Source organism: Pongo pygmaeus, chromosome 10, assembly GCF_028885625.2.
Source record: "Pongo pygmaeus isolate AG05252 chromosome 10, NHGRI_mPonPyg2-v2.0_pri, whole genome shotgun sequence".
NCBI classification, from domain to species: Eukaryota; Metazoa; Chordata; class Mammalia; order Primates; family Hominidae; genus Pongo; species Pongo pygmaeus.
In genome coordinates this window covers 10,071,401-10,092,337 of record NC_072383.2, presented here as the reverse complement: position 1 = coordinate 10,092,337, position 20,937 = coordinate 10,071,401, and the positions used below count along the sequence as shown (strand labels likewise).

The window sequence follows — 20,937 nt, the reverse complement described above, 5'->3', positions numbered from 1 at the left end:
ACTATTCCCAGGGAAACGGGATTTTTATTTGGGTGGTGTCAACAGGGAGAATGGGAGATAAGTATCAAATTCATCTACCCAATTGACTAAAATTAGGCGTTCATATAGCAGGAAAGAAAGGTAACTATGTGTGAGAAAACAAGAATTAGGGAGAGATAAGGAGGATGTTAGGCCTGGCCAACAGAATTAGGGAGGGGTAGGGAAGAAGAGTTGGTCAACAGGGAGCCGGTGGTCGGTTAGACAATCATGACGGTGAGGAGTCCCTTGTCTGGAAGTGGTGATCTGGTGACTTTCAGTTTCCTGTTACTATCTGAGAGGCCTAAAGGTCAGATTCCTAAAGAAGGAACTCAAATAAGACAAATGTAAGTTTCAAGTTTTAAAACTAGGGGGATCAATTTCTATATTTATTTTAAAAATCCTACATAAACATCAGTTCTATGGGCTTGTTACAGATAATTTTCTTTTTTAGAGTTTGTGAATTAGTGAGCCAATGTTAAATACACTATACTCTGTTATTTGTATTTAATCCTCATTAGACAAGGATACAGGTATAAGAAAATCTATTTACAGTCAAAAAATATACAGGACAGAACAAGTAAGTTGCTTCTCACAAATAATACATTCCAGACCTAGGATCAAAAACCTTGGCTGTATAACTCTAATGCTTGATAAATTTTAAAAACCATGCAGCTTGACCTTCATAATTGTAGCCTTCCTTTAATTTCTTTTTAATCAAGAGTAAGTTATATCACTAATAGTTTGTTCTATAAAACTTTATTTATTTCTATTAGTTGGGATGCAAAATCTTACTTCTACTCTCTCTCAGGGGTTTTCTGCTGGGCCTGAGAATGAAATTGCCACAAGACACATCAACTTGAGCAAAGCACATGCGTTTAGTTAATATAAGTTTGACATGACATGCATGTCTTCCTTATGAAAGCCTAAAGATGCAGGTAGAGTTGAACACTTATATATTGAATTCAACAAAGGGTAATAAATTATGAAAATGTGCAAGACAAAGGGGTTTGATCTAGGGTAATTAATTAGGTAGAAAAGTGACCGGAAAGATAAATGTTAAATTAACAAATGTTGTTTGCACACATTTCCGTTGGCCTCAACTACCTATCCTTGACTATAAGAATGTTGCTTTCCTTCTGGTATAGAGAAGATATCTTTCACATAGGTATTTTATCTCCTGCTTATAAGAAAAAGAAGGAAGCTCAGAGTGTTTTCTCTTGCATCTGCTGTTTTAAAAGTTCCTTTAACTCAAAAGAGTCTATATGCCTGAGTGACATATTTCGGGGCATCATGTTCTGAACTCCTTCACTATCATATTAAGTTAAATGAAAAAAACAAAGAAATAAAGGCATATGTGACCTGTTGCAAGATTGTCTCATTGGAGTTGCAATATTTGTAAAAATGAAGTTGTTAAATTTCCTCTGGGTTCTACGGGTTTATTTTGTGAAAAAGATCCAAAAGTAGAATTTAATTCCTGAGCCATGGCCAAATAGTCCCCAGTACTTGATTTTCCATATGCATGCTTTGCTGAATTTAGCACTTAAATTTGGCTAAGTAGCACTGCTCTTTGTTTTGTTTTGGTTTGATTGGGTTGGGTTGGGTTGGGTTGGGTTGGGTTTCGGTCATTCTCAAGAATACTGATAGTCTTCTTGTTTATAGTCTCTACTGTCAGTGTGGTCTTAGAGCTTAATGTTATTGCTGTCTAAACATCTGGAAGTTAAACATAGACAAGAGTTTCTACAATAAGTTTTTATGTTCATTTATTCATTGATTAAAAAGAGCAGAAAGACAAAAGAAGACATTTACGTGGCCAGTAAACATATGAAGAAAAGCTCATCGTCACTGGTCAGTAGAGAAATGCAAATCAAAACCACATGAGATACCATCTCAGGCCAGTCAGTATGGCGATTATTATTTTTTCTTTCTTTTTTTTATTATTATACTTTAAGTTCTAGGGTACATGTGCACAACATGCAGGTTTGTTACATATGTATACATGTGCCATGTTGGTGTGCTGCACCCATTAACTCGTCATTTACATTAGGTATATCTCCTAATGCTAGCCCTCCCCACTCCCCCAACTCCACAACAGGCCCTGGTGTGTGATGTTCCCCTCCCTGTGTCCACGTGTTCTCGTTGTTCAATTCCCACCTATGAGTGAGAACATGTGGTGTTTGGTTTTCTGTCCTTGCGATAGTTTGCTGAGAATGATGGTTTCCAGCTTCATCCATGTCCCTACAAAGGACATGAACTCAGCCTTTTTTATGGCTGCGTAGTATTCCATGGTGTATATGTGCCACATTTTCTTAATCCAGTCTATCATTGATGGGCATTTGGTTTGGTTCCAAGTCTTTGCTATTGTGAATAGTGCCACAATAAACATACATGTGCATGTGTCTTTATAGCAGCATGATTTATAATCCTTCGGGTATATACCCAGTAATGGGATGGCTGGGTCAAATGGTATTTCTAGTTCTAGATCCCTGAGGAATTGCCACACTGTCCTCCACAATGGTTGAACTAGTTTACAGTCCCACCAACAGTGTCAAAGTGTTCCTATTTCTCCACATCCTCTCCAGCATCTGTTGTTTCCTGACTTTTTAATGATCACCATTCTAACTGGTGTGAGATGATATCTCATTGTGGTTTTGATTTGCATTTCTTTGATGGCCAGTGATGATGAGCATTTTTTCCTGTGTCTGTTGGCTGCATAAATGTCTTCTTTGAGAAGTGTCTGTTCATATCCTTCACTCACTTTTTGATGGGGTTGTTTGTTTTTTTCTTGTAAATTTGTTTAAGTTCTTTGTAGATTCTGGATATTAGTCCTTTGTCAAATGGGTAGATTGCAAAATACCTAATGCATGCGGGGCTTCAAACCTAGAAGATGGGTTGATAGGTGCAGCAAGCCACCATAGCACATGTATACCAATGTCACAAACCTGCACACTCTGCAGATTTATCCCAGAACTTAAAGTTTAAAACAACAAAACAAAAAGAGCAGAGAGAGAGAGTTGAAACACATTATATCTTACACCCTGTGTAGTAGCCTGTATCCACTTCTGAGCACTACAAAAAAAAAATAATAATAATAATAAATCATGGTGGAGTAGGGGGTGCAGCCTTTGGAGTTTGCCCTACATTTGAGCCTATAGTTGGCTCTTTATTACTTGCATTAATTTATTCAAACATATGGAATGCATGGACTTGTCTTATTCTGAATACTTAGCACCTAAATATAACCTTGAGACAGTAGATCTCCAAACAATGTGCTTTCATTATTATTCCATATTCTTCAGCCCTGGATGTTAATGAAATGAAACAAATGTTTCACTAATTATTATGTTTCACTTATGTGTTGTCCTATATGGCGAGTTTCACTTTCCTAGCTTGGGTGTTTTCTTAGGTAGAGGAAAGCCTCCGTTTCTTACCCTAACCTCTGAAGCCTAAATTACATGCAGATCTCCAGCACTCTACCTTGATTGCAGAATTTATAGCTACATTTTATGCATTGTTTTTGGCAGGATATTAATATAGATTATGAGAAGCTAGTGGTTCCATTTCTCAAAATAGAAGCCAGGGAAATAGAAAAAAGTATATATTGCTTGATCACTAAATGATCTTCCTTACAGACAAAGGAAGTTAATTCATCCTAATTCTGGGGCGGGGGGGAAGCTAACTTACAGGCCTCAAACTGTGGGAGCAAAAAGTAAAATTAATACACCTGAATGAGTAGAAACACTTTTTGACTTATGCTTTATCTGATCATTTCTTTCTTTTTTTTCAGCCACATGCTCCAAGCATGCTAAACCTGTGGCATGTTCAGGGGACTGGCTTGGAGTGAGAGATAAGTGTTTCTATTTTTCTGATGATACCAGAAATTGGACAGCCAGTAAAATATTTTGTAGTTTGCAGAAAGCAGAACTTGCTCAGATTGATACACAAGAAGACATGGTAAGAAAACACAAAAGTCTTCAGTAATTTCAGAGATTATTTGTATAAAAACATAATAAAACAATAATAGCTAATACTATAATACAATTGATCCTTGAACAACATGGGTTTGAACTGTGTGGGCTCACTTATACCTGGATTATTTTTCCTCTGCCATCCTTGAGACAGCAAGAGCAAACCCTCCTCTTCTTCCCCCTCCTCAGCCTACTCAATATGAAAACAACAAGGATGAAGACGTTTACGGTGTCTTCACTTCCACTTAATGAATAGTAAATAGATTTTCTCTTCCTTATGATTTTCTTAATAACATCTTCTTTTCTCTAGCTTCCTTTATGGTAATAATAGAGCATATAATTCAAATAACATGAAAATATGTGTTAATTTACTTTTATGTTATCAGTAAGACTTCCGGTCAACAGCAGGCTACTAGTGGCTAAGTTTTCTGTTTTTGTTTTTTGTTTGTTTGTTTGTTTGTTTTTAAGACAAAGTCTCACTCTGGCACCTAGACTGGAGTGCAGTGGTGCAATCTCAGCTCACTGCAGCCTTGAATTCCTGGGATCAAGCAATCCTCCCACCTTAGCCTCCTGAGTAGCTGGGACTACAGCTACAGACCACCATGCCTGGCTAATTTTGTTTATTTTTTGTAGAGATGAGGTCTCACTATGTTGTCCAGGCTGGTCTCAAACTGAGATCAAGCAATTCTACTGCCTCAGCCTCCCAAAGTGCTAGAATTAGCATGAGATACCATGCCCAGCATGGTTAACTTTTTTGAGGAGTCAAAAGTTACATACAGACTTTTGACTGCACAGGGGGTCAGTGCCCCTAACTACCACACTGTTTTGAGTCAACTGTATATGACAATGTGTGCTAAACCGTGTTCTAATCACTGAAACTATAAAATCTCATGTAATCTACTAACACCCATGAAGGAGTTATATAACTCTCCCTACTTTAAAGATGAGGAAAGTCAGCCACAGAAATGTTATGTAACCCAGCCAATGATACAGCCATCAGTTGTTGGGCTGGGATTTGAACCCAGGCAAGATGACTAGTGATGCCATGTCCTTTACCACAATGCATACTGTTTATGTATCTAAATGTCTTCATTAAATGTTCTTAGATTATTAAGTAGATTTTTTTAACCCTTTTCAATTTGCATTCTACCAAGCATAGACAGAAAAAATTTTAAAAAAACACAGCTCTTAGAATTTAGAGACCAGGATATGAAGGAAATATGTGCACTTCGAAGAAGCGAGTGAATTAATGGAAGTAAAGAGGGCAAAGACGGAGACATGAACTCTAGGGACACAGAGTAAGAAAACAGATTAGTTTTTAAAGAAAAGCTGTGGGTTGGGGAGTGGCCAAGATGGCCGACTACAAGTAACTGGTGTGCGCAGCTCTCACAGAGAGGAACTGAAGGGGTAAGTAAATACAGCACTTTGAACTGAAACATCCAGGGTACACACAATGGAACTAATCAAGGAAACAGCTCAACCCATGGACAATGGAGAAAAGCAAGGCAGGTTGATGGCCAACCTGGGAACGACATGGAGCCAGGGGAACTGCCTCACCCAGTGAAGTGGTGAGTGAATGTGCAACCCCTGGAACCCATGCTGCTCCCATGGATCTTTGCAACCCTTGGGTCAGGAGATCCCCTTGTGAACCACCTCCACCGGGGCCTTCAGTCTGACACACACAGCTAAGTGGAGCTTCAAAAGAGCAGCCGCTCAGGCACATGCAGAGACCTGGGAGCCTCAGATAGCCAGGAGTTCCAGGCTTCCCAGCAAAAGTAGTTGAAACTCCAGCAAAGAGGGAGGTTAGACCCCCCTTATGAGTCCCTAGTAAAGGGGCTGAATCCAGGAGGCTTAGCAGCGACATTCTGCAGGACCCACTTCCATGGCATCTCACAGGATAGGACCCGCTGGCTTGGAGTTCTAGCCAGCCATCAATAACAGCATTGCACCTCCCTGAAACAGCTCCCAGAGGGAGATGGGGGCAGCCATCGTTGCTCTTTGGGTGACTTAGCCATCCAGCCTTCAGGCTTTGGAGAGTCCAAGTTGACCAGGGGTGGAAGTGGTCCCCCAGCACGGCACAGCTGCTCTACAAAAAAGTGGCCAGACTGCCCTTCTAAGTGGGTACCCAATCCCATTCCTCCTCACTGGGCAGGATCTCCAACCAGGATCTTTAGCTGCCTCCTACAGGTGTGCTTGGGCTGGTAATAGGTATGTACCTCCCTGGCACAGAGCTCACAGAGGGAGGGGCAAGCCACCTTCTTTGCTGTTTTGCAGGCTTCACTGTTGGTACCTACAGGTATCAGAAAATCCGAGGTAAATAGGGACTGGAGATGGCCACCAGCATAGCACAGCAGCCCTGTGATAAAGTGACCAGACTGTTACATGGGTGCCCATCTCCTTGCCTCCTCACCAGGAGGGTCCTCCAGGCCTGGGCCTCCAGCCCCCCTCACAAGAGCTATTGAGCCAGTAGCAGCTCTGGAATGTCTTAGAGCCTCCAGGGGCAACAGGAATCCTTTCTGCCGCTGCCTCTGCACTTGAACTGCCCTTGCTGCCCTCATACTAACGAAGGAGCAAAGACCCTAAGTCTGTCATCCACACCTCCAACAAGTTGCAGGAGAGGAGTCCAGTTCATCTCCACAGGCTCTGCCCACCCACCTTGCTCATCACCAGACATGGAACCCCCAGCTTGGGCCCACAGCAGAGACCCTCCATCCTGGGCTGATTGCACTGAATGATTGCTTACTTGCATCTCTCTGGAGTGAAGCTCCCAGGAGAAAAGCAAAACACCATTGGCTTTAACCACTACTAAGGTCTCTTCCATTGCTGCCTCCAAGTTGGGGAAGAAACATAAACACTGAGATCACCCAAGAGCTGCAGTGGGCAGCCTAGGATTGCCAAGCCACAATCTACAGCCAGCACTCAAGGGGGAGAGAAACCCACATTTTCAGAACATTGAGAGAGAACACGGCTGCAACTGTGAGGAAACGTAAGGGAGCCACACAATGGATCAAAAGTCTCCCAACTGACAAATATGTCCAAGCGCAACCTACTGGATCACACCTCAAAGCTTCAACACCAAAAATATCTCACTAACATAACCCCCTCTAAAACTAAAGAAGTCACCTTCAAATAAAGACCCTGCACAAAGCTTCAGCCCTATGAAAACAAACAGAAAAGAGGTCTATTGACTGTACTAAATATACACTGCAGTTAAATTAACACCCACTGCAGAGATGAGAGAGAATTAATGCAAGAACTCCAGTAACTCAAATAGTCAGTGTCATATGTTCTCCAAACAACTGCACCAGTTCTCCAACAAGAGTTCTTAACCAGGCTGAACTGGCTGGAATGACAGAAATTCAATGCTATTCCTGTCAAACTACCAATGATTTACTAATTTCAAGAAATTAGAAAGAAAAAACTATTTTAAAATTCATATGGAATCGTAAAAGAGCCCAAATTGCCAAGGCAATCCTAAGCAAAAAGAATAAAGCTAGGAGCATCATGTTACCTGACTGCAAACTATACTACAGGGCCTCAGTAACCAAAACAGCATGGTACTGGTACAAAAACAGGCACATAGACCAGTGGAACAAAACAGAGAGCCCAGAAATAAGGACACACACCTACGACCATCTGATCTTTGACAAAGCTGACAAAAACAAGCAATAGGAAAAGAACTCCGTATTTAATCAATTGTGCTGGAATAACTGGCTAGCCATATGCAAAGGTTTGAAGCAAGACTCCTTCCTTATACCATATACAAAAATCAACTCAGGATGGATTAAAAACCTAAATGTAAAACCCCAAACTATAAAAAGCCTGGAAGAAAACCTAGGCAATACCATCCTGGACATTGAAACAGGCAAATTTCATGACAAAGACAACAAAAGCAATGGTAAAAAAAAATGCAAAAATGGACAAATGTTATCTAATTAAACTTGAGTGTCTGCACAGCAAAAGAAACTATTAACACAGTAAACAGACAAACTACAGAATGGGAGAAAACTTTTGCAAGCTATGCATCTGTCAAAGTCTAACATCAGCATCTCTAAGGAACTTAAAACAAATTTACAAGAGAAAAATAACCCTATTAAAATTGGGCAAAGGACATAAACAGACCCTTTTTAAAAGAAGACATACATTTCACCAAAAAACATGAAAAAAAGCTCAACATCACTGATCATTAGTGAAATGCACATTAAAACCACAATGAGATATCATCTCACACCAGTCAGAATGAATATTATTAAAAAGCCAAGAAACTACAAATGCTAGCAAGGTTGCAGAGAAAAGAACACTTATACACTGTTGGTTGGAGTGAAAATAGTTCCACCATTGTAGAAAGCAGTGTGGCAATTCCTCAAAGAGCTAAAACCAGAACTACAATGGTTGCAGTGGTGTTTACATGATTGATTTATGATTCTTTTGTTATGGATGAGTTAATTTTTAAATGACTTTTGTGAACTAATGAGTCTGTCTACTTTTATCTTTGATCTAGTACTGACAGTTTATATTTGGATTGGGTAAGACTCACTTTTAATTAGTTAATTGTTCTGTTTAACACAGAAGTTTGTTCAGTGCCTATGTAAATGATGTACATAAAAAACTTTCCAGTCCTCTCCTATTGATCTCAATTAGCACATTGCCATAATTAACCCAGAATTATGTGATGGCAGATATGACAGATATAACTGTTGGTTAATGGGCTTAATACTTCGGTGATGAAATAATCTGTAAAACAAACCTTCATGACACAAGTCTACCTATGTAACAAACATTCACATATATCACAGAACCTAAACTAAAAGTTAAAAGAACAAAAAGCTAATTAAAAGGTTTGTGGCTTAATAGCAAAAAGCCAATAGAGGAGTGACTAAAGCTATCACTTAATAGATTTCATTGCAGTAAATTATATTCATATAGAAGTTAGTTTTATCTCTGATTATATGAAAAAACATACAATATCAATGACATTCATACTAAAGGGTATCAATGACTTGATTGTAGCCCAATTATTTGGAGATACTTAAGATGCAAAAAAGCAAAATGAAAATCTTTCTGATAAAACTAACCCAAATATCAACATCTGTGCTGTTTGTTGTTACAGAAGCATCAGGGAAGACAAATTAGAATGTGAATCCTAAAAGATAGAATAATTGCGGTGGGAAGCATGTTCAGCAATGTGCTGTAACCTATTAAGTAATCGCTGATTCCCTTTGCTTTGTGAAAGGAATTTTTGAAGAGGTACGCAGGAACTGATATGCACTGGATTGGACTAAGCAGGAAACAAGGAGATTCTTGGAAATGGACAAATGGAACCACATTCAATGATTGGTGAGTTTCCAATATATTAGGAATGTTCTTATTCTGGTGTGTCATATGAAAAATTTTAAATCATTTTGAGTTGTATTATTATAAACAAATCTTTCTATTTTCTATATGTAATTATCTTTTCAGTCTACAATCTATGACATATGCCCTTTCACATTGGAGCATACCCTAGAGCAACCCATTTTCTTCTCAACTTGTTAAATAACACATGGTGAAATCTTCCATTTTTATTTTTATTTGTTATTTTATCTTTATTGTCAAACTCTTGCTTGACAATTAGTGCTATTTTGCTAATTCAAATTTAATCATTCTGCAAATTTTAAGCCAAAACTCATGTATTACTTGTACTTCTTTCCAACTAAAGTGTATATAAGATTTCTTTGTCTTTAAAGGGTTAAAGACTTTATGGATGTCTTTAACATTCCAAATGCCCACCACAATGAATACTATTTATTTTTATTTATTTGTTGCTTATTTTATTTATTTTTATTTCTGTAAGCATTTCCTGGGTGGGTTAAAATTTTTAAAAGTGTTTCTTGGGTTAAAATGGTTGAGGATTGTGTAGTTGTCTTTAGCTTTCCAGATGTTCATCATAAGCAATATTATATTATTTTTTTAATTTTTGTTTATTTTTTATTTAGTTTACTTTTTTATTTATATAACTGTTTCTTGGATACATATGTATCTCTGCCTTATTATTTTAGTAACGTGCTAGATTAAAAAAAAGCAACCAATAAAACAAATATTGAAATATGCAAGACAGGACTAATTATACTTATAAATAAGAAAAGATTTGGTTATCAACGAAGAAAATTAATTAAAAATATATTTTTATTTTACTGTAAGTTCTGGGATACAAGTACAGAATGTGTAGGTTTGTTACATAGGTATGTGTGTGCCATGGTGGATTGTTGCACCTACCAATCCATCACCTAGGTTTGAAGCCCCACATGCATTAGCTATTTGTCCTAATGCTCTTCTTCTCCTTTCTCCCACCCCCTACTGCCCCCAGTGTGTGTTGTTCCCCTTTCTGTGTCCATGTGTTCTCGCTGTTCAACTCCCACTTATGAGTGAGAACATGCAGTGTTTGGTTTTCTGTTCCTGTGTTAGTTTGCTAAGGATGATGGTTTCCAGATTCATCCATGTCCCTGTAAAGAACATGAACTCATTCTTTTTTATGGTTGAACAGTATTCCATGGTGTATATGTATCACATTTTTTTTTAACCAGTCTGTCTTTGATAGCCATTTGGGTTGATTCCTTGTTTTTGCTATTATAAATAGTGCTGCAATAAACATATGTGTGCATATGTCTTTATAATAGAATTATTTATATTCCTTTGGGTGTATATCCAGTAATGGGATTGCTGGGTTAAATGGTATTTCTGGTTCTAGCTCCTTGAGGAATCACCACACTGTCTTCTACAATGGTTGAACTAATTTCATTCCCACCAGCAGTGTATAAGCATTCCTATCTCTCCACAGCCTCACCAGCATCTTCAGTTTTTTGACTTTTTAATAATTGCCATTCTGACTGGCATGAGATGGTATCTCATTATGGTTTTGATTTGCATTTCTCTAATGATCAGTGATGTTGAGCTTTTTTTTTCATATGTTTGTTGGCTGCATAAATGTCTTCTTTTGAGAATTGTCTGTTCGTTTCCTTTCCCTATGTTTTGATGTTTTTTTTTTCTTATAAATTTATTTAAGTTCCTTGTAGATCCTGGATATTAGACCTTTGTCAAATGGGTAGATTGCAAAAATTTTATCCCGTTCTGTTAGTTGCTTGTTTCCTCTGATGATAGTTTCTTTTGCTGTGCAGAAGCTCTTTAGTTTAATTAGATCCCATTTGTCAATTTTGGCTTTTGTTGCTCTTGACGTTTTCATCATGAAGTCTTTGTCCATGCCTATGTCCTGAATGATATTGCCTAGGTTTTTTTTCTAGGGGTTTTATGGTTTTGGGTTTTACATTCAAGTCTTTAATCCATCTTGAGTTAATTTTTGTGTAAGGTGTAAGGAAGGAGTACAGTTTTAGTTTTCTGTGTATGGATAGCCGGTTTTCCCAGCGCCATTTATTAAATAGGGAATCCTTTCCACATTGCTTCTTTTTGTCAGGTTTGTCAAAGTTCAGATGGTTGTAGATGTGTGGCGTTATTTCTCAGGTCTCTATTCTGTTCCATTGGTCTGTATGTCTGTTTTGGTACCAGTACCATGCTGTTTTGGTTACTGTAGTCTTGTAGCATGGTTTGAAGTCAGGTAGCATGATGCCTCCAGCTTTGTTCTTTTTGTTTAGGATTGTCTTGGCTATATGGGCTCTTTTTTGGTTTCATATGAAATTTAAAGTAGTTTTTTTCTAATTCTGTGGAGAATGTCAAAGGTAGTTTGATGGGTATTGCATTAGATCCATAAATTACTTTGGGCAGTATGGCCATTTTCACAATATTGATTCTTCCTATCCATGAGAATGAAATGTAAAAAACAATATTGTAAGCAGTCTCTTAGGTTTCTATTGCAGTATGTTTCAAAAGTACCAAGTAAATATAAATCTTATTTTTACTTTTTGAAAAAGTACATTGCCTAAAATTACGCCAGGAAACGGATTTTTTTTAATTTCAGGAATCTTTGAATTTGGCAAACACTCTCTCCTTGCATATAGATAGAAAGGAAAGAAAGAAGAAAGGAAGGAAGGAAGCAAGGAAGGAAGGAAGAATGGAAAGAAAGAAGGGTCTTACCCCTGTCTTTGTATATCTATATGTGTCTATCTGCCTATCTACAAGTTGTTCTAAATAGGGTTGCAGATTTTAACTCCAACACTTATGTTCAGTCTTATTTTCCCTTAATATGCCAGATATTTTAGTGCAGCATATGGTGATGGGTGGGTATATTTTCTGGGAGCTCAGTGTTTGGTATAATATATGTAAAATCACTCTATTCTTAATTGTCTTTTCGATTACAGCTGTAAGTTGTTCCCAGACTGATTTAGAATGTTCTTTTTCAGGTTTGAAATTATAGGGAATGGATCCTTTGCTTTCTTGAATGCTGATGGAGTCCATAGTTCCAGAGGATTTATTGATATCAAGTGGATTTGCAGCAAACCTAAATATTTTTTATAGAGCAGAAAAAACTTGAAAATGACTATCCAAAAAACACATGAAAGCATGCTCACCATCACTGGCCATCAGAGAAATGCAAATCAAAACCACAATGAGATACCATCTCACACCAGTTAGAATGGCAATCATTAAAAAGTCAGGAAACAACAGGTGCTGGAGAGGATGTGGAGAAATAGGAACACTTTGACACTGTTGGTGGGACTGTAAACTAGTTCAACCATTGTGGAAGTCAGTGTGGTGATTCCTCAGGGATCCAGAACTAGAAATACCATTTGACCCAGCCATCCTATTACTGGGATACTGGGTATCCCATTCCTTTGGGTATATACCCAAAGGACTATAAATCATACTGCTATAAAGACACATGCACACGTATGTTTATTGTGGCTCTATTCACAATAGCAAAGACTTGGAACCAACCCAAATGTCCAACAATGATAGACTGGATTAAGAAAATGTGGCACATATACACCATGGAATACTATGCAGCCATAAAAAATGATGAGTTCATGTCCTTTGTGGGGACACGGATGAAATTGCAAATCATCATTCTCAGTAAACTATCGCAAGAACAAAAAACCAAACATCGCATATTCTCACTCATAGGTGGGAATTGAACAATGAGAACACATGGACACAGGAAGGGGAACATCACACTCTGGGGACTGTTGTGGGGTGGGGGGAGGGGGGAGGGATAGCATTAGGAGATATACCTAATGCTAAATGGCGAGTTAATGGGTGCAGCACTCCAGCATGGCACATGTATACATATGTAACTAACCTGCACATTGTGCACATGTACCCTAAAACTTAAAGTATAATAATAATAAAATAAAATAAAAAGACTTTGAGGATTAAAAAAAAAAAGAAAATAACTATCACACTTCAAGATTGAAAGAAGAGCTAATTATGCAGAAGTGGTTTCCTCACTTATTCTGTTACAGAATACAGAACTTGTATTCTGTACAAGAACCGAATGTTGCTGAATACATGAAGGATTATAGACAGAACTTTATAAATGCAAGATACGTATCTGCTCCAATATGGGCAAAAATTAGAAAAATCCTAATTCTACTAAGAATTCAGAGCAAATAAAGTAACAATAAACCATTAGGTGACCTGTGACTACAATGATGATTGTAATGAGTCAATTTAAATGGATGTATATTGATAGGCCAGCCAAGAAGTACAGCTTAGAAGTTAAAAAAAGTATGTGTTCTATACATGTAAATATTTAAAAATACTAACTACAGTGACTTTGGCTTAAAGAAATGTTGCAAGAGAATCACATACAACTGAACATTTACTTCAACAATATCTTTAAGACAAGGAAATACCCCTCAAAAAGAACATTGACTTTATTGTCCTAGACCCGTAGAAGGAATCAGATCCTTACCTTTGCCTCAAACTAAGCAGAAGCTCCAAAAATTTTTAGGATTAGTTGGATATTGCTGCTTATGGATTCACTCATATGCTCTAAAAACTAAACTTTTATACCAAAAATTTACCCAGTGGAAACCTGACCATCTTCTGTGGACTTCTGAAGAAATTCATCAAATTGAAGAATTAAAACATATGCTTATAACTGCCCCTGTTCTAGCCTTACCCTCTCTAGAAAAACCACTCCATCTTTTTGTTAACATGAATAATGGGGTGGCTTTAGGGGTACTTACCCAGGAACACAGAAGCCACAGGCAGCCTGTAGCCTTCCTGTGAAAGGTTTTAAACTTAGTACATGTGGGTGGCCCAAATGCATTCAGTCTATCACAGCAACCACATTACTGACTGAAGAAAGCAGGAAGTTAACCTTTGGGGGAAAATTAGTGGTAAGCTTACCCCATCAAGTTAGAACTATCTTAAACCAAAAGGCAGGGAGGTGGCTCACTGACTCAGGCATCTTAAAATACGAAGCTATTCTAATAGAAAGAAATGATTTAACACTAACCACTGATAACTCACTCAACCCAGCAGGTTTCTTAACAGGGTATCCAAACCTAAAAAGATAACACATATGTTTAGATTTAATTAACTACCACACAAAAGTCAGATCAGATTTAGAAGACACCCCTTTCAAAACTGGGTGGCATTTATTTATAGATGGCTCCTCCCAGGTAATTGAGGGAAAAAGACATAATGGGTATTCAATAATAGATGGAGAAGCTTTAGTAGAAATAGGATCAGGAAGATTGGCTAATGATTTGTCTGCCCAAACTTGTGAACTGCTTGCATTAAGGCAGGCTTTAAAATGCTTGCAAAACCAGGAAGGGACCATTTATACTGATTCTAACTACTCCTTTGAGGTAGCTCATACCTTCGGGAAGATTTGGACTGAACAAGGTCTTATTAACAGCAAAGGCCAAGATCTCATCCACAAAGAGTTAATTACCCAAGTATTAAATACTCTCCAGTTACCCAAAGAGACAGCTATTGTCCGTGTTCCAGGACACCAAAAAGGCTTTTCCTTTGAAAGTCAGAAAAATAACCTTGCAGATCAGGTAGCCAAACAGGCTGCTATTTCCTCTGAAGTGCTTGTTTTTCACTTAACCCCTTGTCTTCCTCCCCCTATTGCGGTCCCCATTATCTCTCCCAATGAAAAGGAAAAATTAATCAAAATATGAGCTACAGAAAACCAAGAAGGAAAATGGGTATTACCAGATCAAAGGGAAATGTTATCGAAACCCCTCATGAGGGAAGTCTTGTCTCAGCTGCATCAAGGGGCCCACTGGGGACCCCAAACTATGTGTGACACAGCAGAGTTTATGGGTGTATAGGAATTTATACCCTAGCCAAACAAGTTACAGATAGCTGTCTAACGTGTAAAAAAAAAAAAAAAAAAAAAAAACTAATAAGTGGGCTCCAAGAAAATCACCACTTGGGGGAAGAAATCCAGGACTAACACCATTTCAAAGTGTTCAAGTTGATCACACAGAAATGCCTCCAATCGGTTGCCTGAAATACCTATTAGTAATAGTGGATCATCTCATTTACCGGGTAGAAGCTATTCCCTTTTCAAATGTGACTGCTAATAATGAGTTAAGGCATTAATTGAAAATATTATACCTAAGCTTGGATTAATAGAAAATGTTGAGTCAGATAATGGGACTCATTTCACTGCACATGTTTTTAAAAAGTTAGCCCAAGTATTAGAAATAAAATGGGAATACCATACCCCCTGGCACCCATCTTTATCAGGAAGAGTAGAAAGAATGAACCAGACTCCGAAGAACCATCTAACCAAATTAGTCCTAGAGACTTTATTCCCATGAACTAAATGCCTCCCCATTGCCTTGTTATGAAACTGAACTGCCCATCAAAAATATATTGGCTTATCTCCTTATGAAATGCTATATGGGTTGCCTTATTTACACTCCACTGCTGGTATTCCTACATTTGAAACTAAAGATCAGTTCCTCAAAAACTATATACTTGGACTGTCTTCCACTTTCTCTTGTCTCTGAACTAAAGGCCTATTAGCACAGATGCCACCCTTGGTGTTCCCTGCACATCAGCACCAGCCTAGGGATCACGTTCTCATCAAAAGCTGGAAAGAAGGAAAACTTGAACCAGCTTAGGAAGGACACTATCTAGCGCTCCTGACTATGGAAACCACTGCACAGCTGAAAGGGGATGGACACACCACATGTGAGTGAAAGGAGAGACTTCCACAATCAGAGAAAAATGGGCCATCACTCTAGGGCCTACCCCCACCAAACTAACTCTAAAAAGGGCTTAATAATCACTTGTTTATTTTCCCTTTTCTTTCCAATAGAAAGTCACCTCGTCATCAATGTGACTCAAACTAATCTTCTCTTAACCCTCGAGTTTGATGCTTGTTATCTCATGTGGAGATGAACAAGCTCAAAGGCAGCTATCAAATGTAGATAAGTATTTATGTCCATACCATAATGAGTCAACCAAGTATAAGTATGGAGCCTTAAAAAGTCCCTGTGGTGACTGGATGGATGTTTTGGTGGACCACCCAATATGGATGGTGGACAGCCAGGCCCCCTTTTTCAAAGAAGTTGCGAGGACTAAAACAGAAACTCTGACTTATTCATGGTCCCACCCCACCAAATTGTAAGTCATTGCAGTGTAACCCCTTATTGCTAATTATAGATAATTTCCAAACAATGGCCCAGGAACCCTCCATATTTGAATGGTATTGGTTAGGAGCAAATGTTACAGGATGGGACCCCATAGGAATCTTCTCTCTGAAGTTAGCTAGAGCATTGGCTAAGAACAATAAAGAAATCCAGACCCAGAGTCTGGAGAACATATGGGATCCAACACTCTCCCCAAACATACCAGGCTCAGCGCTCTCCTCCCATCTCTAGAACCACCCAATTAAGGTAATGGTTGTAGGGGTAAAAGACTTAAGGCAGATCATAGCTCTAGAGATGGGGTACAAAGATGCAAATGCCGGGCTGGAAAGGATTAAATATTCCATCTGCACTCTAAACAAAAACGATTGTTACACTTGCGTGCACTGCAGGCCAGAGGCCTAAATCATCCCCTTTCCACTCGTATGGTCCTCCAGCCAACCAGGCACAGATTGTAAGGTAGCTCTCTCCCAACACCCCACAGCCTGGGGTCATGAATCATGCGGAGCTCTCTCTCTGCTATTCCCCAAAGTCCAGCACCCTGTGGGTCAGCCCCCGAGGTCCATCCAGCTTCCATCTCCTGATGCCAGTTTTACCTTGTGTCTCTCATGACAGAGAGAAAACTTAGCATTTCTCGGAGACCTAAAGGGATGCAGTGAGCTTAAGTCATTCCAAGAGCTAACCAATCAGTCTGCCCTGATCCATCGCCAAGTGGATGTATGGTAGTATTGTGGCGGACCATTGCTGAACACTTTGCCAAGTAGCTGGGGCAGCACTTGTGCTCTGATCCAATTGGCCATCCCTTCTTTCACCCTGGCATTTCATTAACCAAAAAGGATAAAAACAAAGGGTCATAAAACAAGAGATGTCCCTCATGGGTCCTTTGACCCTCATGTTTATATAGATGCCACTGGAGTCCCGAGAGGAGTCCCAGATGAATTTAAGGCCCAAAATCAAATAATTGCTGGGTTTGAGTCCCTGCTATTCTGGTGGTTAACTATAAATAAAAATGTAAATTGGATAAATTACATCTATTATAACCAGCAACAATTTGTTAACTATACTAAAGATGCTATTAAATGAACAGCTAAACAGTTAGGACCCACCAGCCAAATGGCTTGGGAAAATAGAATAACATTAGATATGATACTAGCAGATAAGGATGAGGTCTGTTTCATGATTGGAACTCAATATTCTACTTTTATACCTAATAATACTGCTTCCAATGGAACCATAACAAAAGCATTACAATGTCTTCCTGTTTTATCCAATGAACTAGCTAAGAATTCAGGAATAAATGATCCCTTCACTAATTTAATGGAAAAATGGTTCAGCAAATGGGAAGGACTTATGTCCTTAATCCTTACTTCTTTTGCCATTGTAATAGGTGTGCTTATTCTTGTAGGATATTGTATCATATTCTGTGCCCGAGGCCTAGTACAAAGGCTTATAGAAACAGCTCTCACAAAAACCTCCCCTACCTCTCCTTCTCCATATTCTTACTCCTAGGTGATCAAGAAGAACAGCAAAGCCAAATTATGTTAGAAAAATTTGAAGAGGAGGAATTATAAAAAAAAAAAAAAAAAACAAAGAGGGAAATTGCCAGAGATTATAAATTCCTCTTCAAAGGGTTTAATTGTGTAATGTCCTTGTTCTTTGTTCAGAGGCCCAACCTTCTTGTACTCTCTTGTTTCTATTCTGCAAACAGCCCTCCTGTTCTTGCTGTGCCCTGACACACCCAGACATGTCTCAGCCTCACTCTACATTCCTTTCCTTATTCAGAAAAAGTTTAGCCTTCTCGTGCTCCACAGGCAGACCTCTTCCCTTCCCTCCTTCTCCCCCATCACATGCCTACCTTATATAGAAGGTTTAAGTGTTTAGCCAACTGGGACTAGTTTAGGTTGTGCGGTCTAACTCCAGCCAATGGGGAATGATACAGAAGCAGGGACTGCATTAGGAACAAAAACCCTTACTCTCCTTTGTTCAGTGCGCTCTTGTGATGGTGGCTGATGCAGGCAGCACCTTTCTGCAGAAGTAAATTGCCTTGCTGAGAAATCTTTTGTCTCAATGCTGGTTCTTCTTTGTGGCACTGAGCACTTGTTTCTAACATTAAGAAGGCAAACCAGCTGGGCGCAGTGGCTCACATCTGTAATCCCAGCACTTTGGGAGGTCAAGGTGGGTGGATCACTTGAGGTTAGGAGTTCAAGGCCAGCCTGGCCAACATGATGAAACCTCGTCTCTACTAAAAATTCAAAAATTAGCCAGGTGCGGTGGTGCATGCCTGTAATTCCAGCTACTTGGGGGGCTGAGACAGGAGAATCATTTGAACCCAGAAGGCAGAGTTTGCAGTCAGCTGAGTTCATGTGACCGCACTCCATCCTGGGTGATAGAGTGAGATTAAATCTCAAAAAAACAACAACAACAACAAAAAAAAACAAACGCAAACCTTGGCTAAACTTAGTACTCAATTAAAGTAACTTACCAGGTTTAAACTTAAAGTTAAAAATTGCTAGGCATTAGTTGAAACTACTGAAAATAGATTTACAAGCAAGGTATGTAAGAACAGTAAAATGTGTTTTTGTTTGCAAAAAATTATAAGAAGGCATGGAAATGTAAACTTTGGCCTAGAGATAAAGGATTGTTTTGAGATGAAATAGGAAAAAGCTGAAGGTTCAAAGAAGTGGTGGAAGAATTGTGAAAATTGGTTTTGCAAAAGAGGTTCTCTTTGTGAACATATTGGCTACATTTAAAAAGGATATTATATGATTTTTCTGTAAATTGAGCACTGAAATAAAATCATAACAAGGTTTTCCTATGGCGCTAATCTGCTCTTTGGCAAAATTTGTAAAGGTTTATAAAAGGTTTTCGCTTCTTTAAAATTTCTGAGTCATCATTTTGGCAAAATAAATAATTTATGGTAATCTGGAATTCTATTTCATAATATCAAGTGTTTTAAACCTTGAACATATTTGACAGCCTTCCCAAAATCAAACTTCAGTTTCAAAGTTGTCTTCCCTGGCACCTGGCTTTTCAAATACTTCAGAGGGTCCCTAGAGTGTCCGGAAAAGTGAAGTAAACAGTATTATTTGACATGTTTAGGTACATGGGATTGCCACAATATTGTTCAATCTTTTTTAGGTTATATCTTGGTGAATAAAACTAATGTATGCTCCAAAATTGTATGGGATTTCTATAATTCTAATGTCTGGGAGTATGCTATCAATCATAATTAAGGTTGTTATGTTAGGTTATTGTAAACCACGGAAATAACCAAACTTCTTTGTCAATTGTGTTCCTAAGTGTAACTACCCTGGACATTTTGCTATTCACAGTCAATTGTTGTCTTGTTTTAATCCTTTTCAAAGATGGTTTATAATAAGCTATAGAACTTTGACAGGTGCTCTTAAATACAGATCTCTGATAACTTTAGAGATTGTGACATTGGAATAAAGAAAAGTGTACAGGGGTCATGAAGAGCTGAAATGTTCACAAATGTCAAGCAAAATGAGTTAACTAAATAAACTGAATTCAGAAAGCTGAAGCAACCTTTTTAACCTTTGCTTGGAATATTACTGATCCTTGTTTTGTTTTGCAGAGTCAACATTATTTTGAACTATTTATGGCCTTTAATAATTAAATAAGGTGTATACTCCTGTAATCAAGACCTGGAGCATGTTTTTTTCTCTCTGCCTGGTTCCTCTAGAATTTGGAAACTATCTGTGAGTGTTCTTAACTTACAGCAATATGGTTGTTTGCATCAGTGCAATAAGAATCCATTTTTCTTTTGCAACAGGACACAATTGGAGAAAGTGCTTATTTTACCAACACTTTGACTGGAAGGATAAGCTTGCCTTTAAGGAGTCAATCTCAACTTGCAGAGCCAATAAAAGCCCAGTGGGGAAACTGGCCTCATACCCTTGCCTACACAGTCCCTGTACAAGGTTCCTGACCTGTGGTCAATTAAGAATATCACTTTCTAACAGGTCTAGAAGCTCCAAGTTTATCCTGGGACCTTAAGAAGGGAGGATCACCCAACTCATATGTTTTGGAGGATGAAAACCCATGACTGGGCTGGGCTTTAAAAAGTCTTATCTGAGATTCCTTGTGGAACAAATTTCCATCAAAGCCAATCCAAAAGGCCTATGTAGAAATAGTTATTCTTGCTGCACTTTATGCAAATAATCAGGCCAAGCATAAAACTAAAGTCTATTTTGGAAAAAACTCGGTACTAGGGTGATTTTTTCTTTTAAACAAAAATGAAGACTGCAGAGAGAGAACTATATTTCAAAGCTTATACATTTGTTATTAAATTCTAAAATCACTGGTTGTTTTGAAGTTTTTGCCTATATTGTAGACTAATCCTGCATGTTCTTGTGAAGCAACCAGCAATCTCTGGCTGCAGGTCAGAA

The 20,937-nt window shown here is 38.4% G+C and overlaps 1 protein-coding gene across 2 annotated transcripts in view; it reads left to right on the top strand.

Annotated features, from left to right (window-relative positions):
* The window catches only part of CLEC2A (C-type lectin domain family 2 member A), a 29,738-nt gene that overhangs the window by 7,216 nt on the left and 1,585 nt on the right, over positions 1-20,937 (top strand). Inside the window, exons 3-5 of one of the 2 annotated variants that reach the window (XM_054445138.2) lie at positions 3,803-3,969; positions 9,217-9,320; positions 12,314-13,273. In XM_054445138.2, coding sequence (XP_054301113.1) covers positions 3,803-3,969; positions 9,217-9,320; positions 12,314-12,428 — 386 coding nt within the window. In that variant the 3' untranslated portion in view covers positions 12,429-13,273. Of the gene's footprint in view, positions 1-3,802; positions 3,970-9,216; positions 9,321-12,313; positions 13,274-20,937 lie in introns of those variants that run through there. The other variant, XM_054445139.2, reaches the window with a different exon arrangement.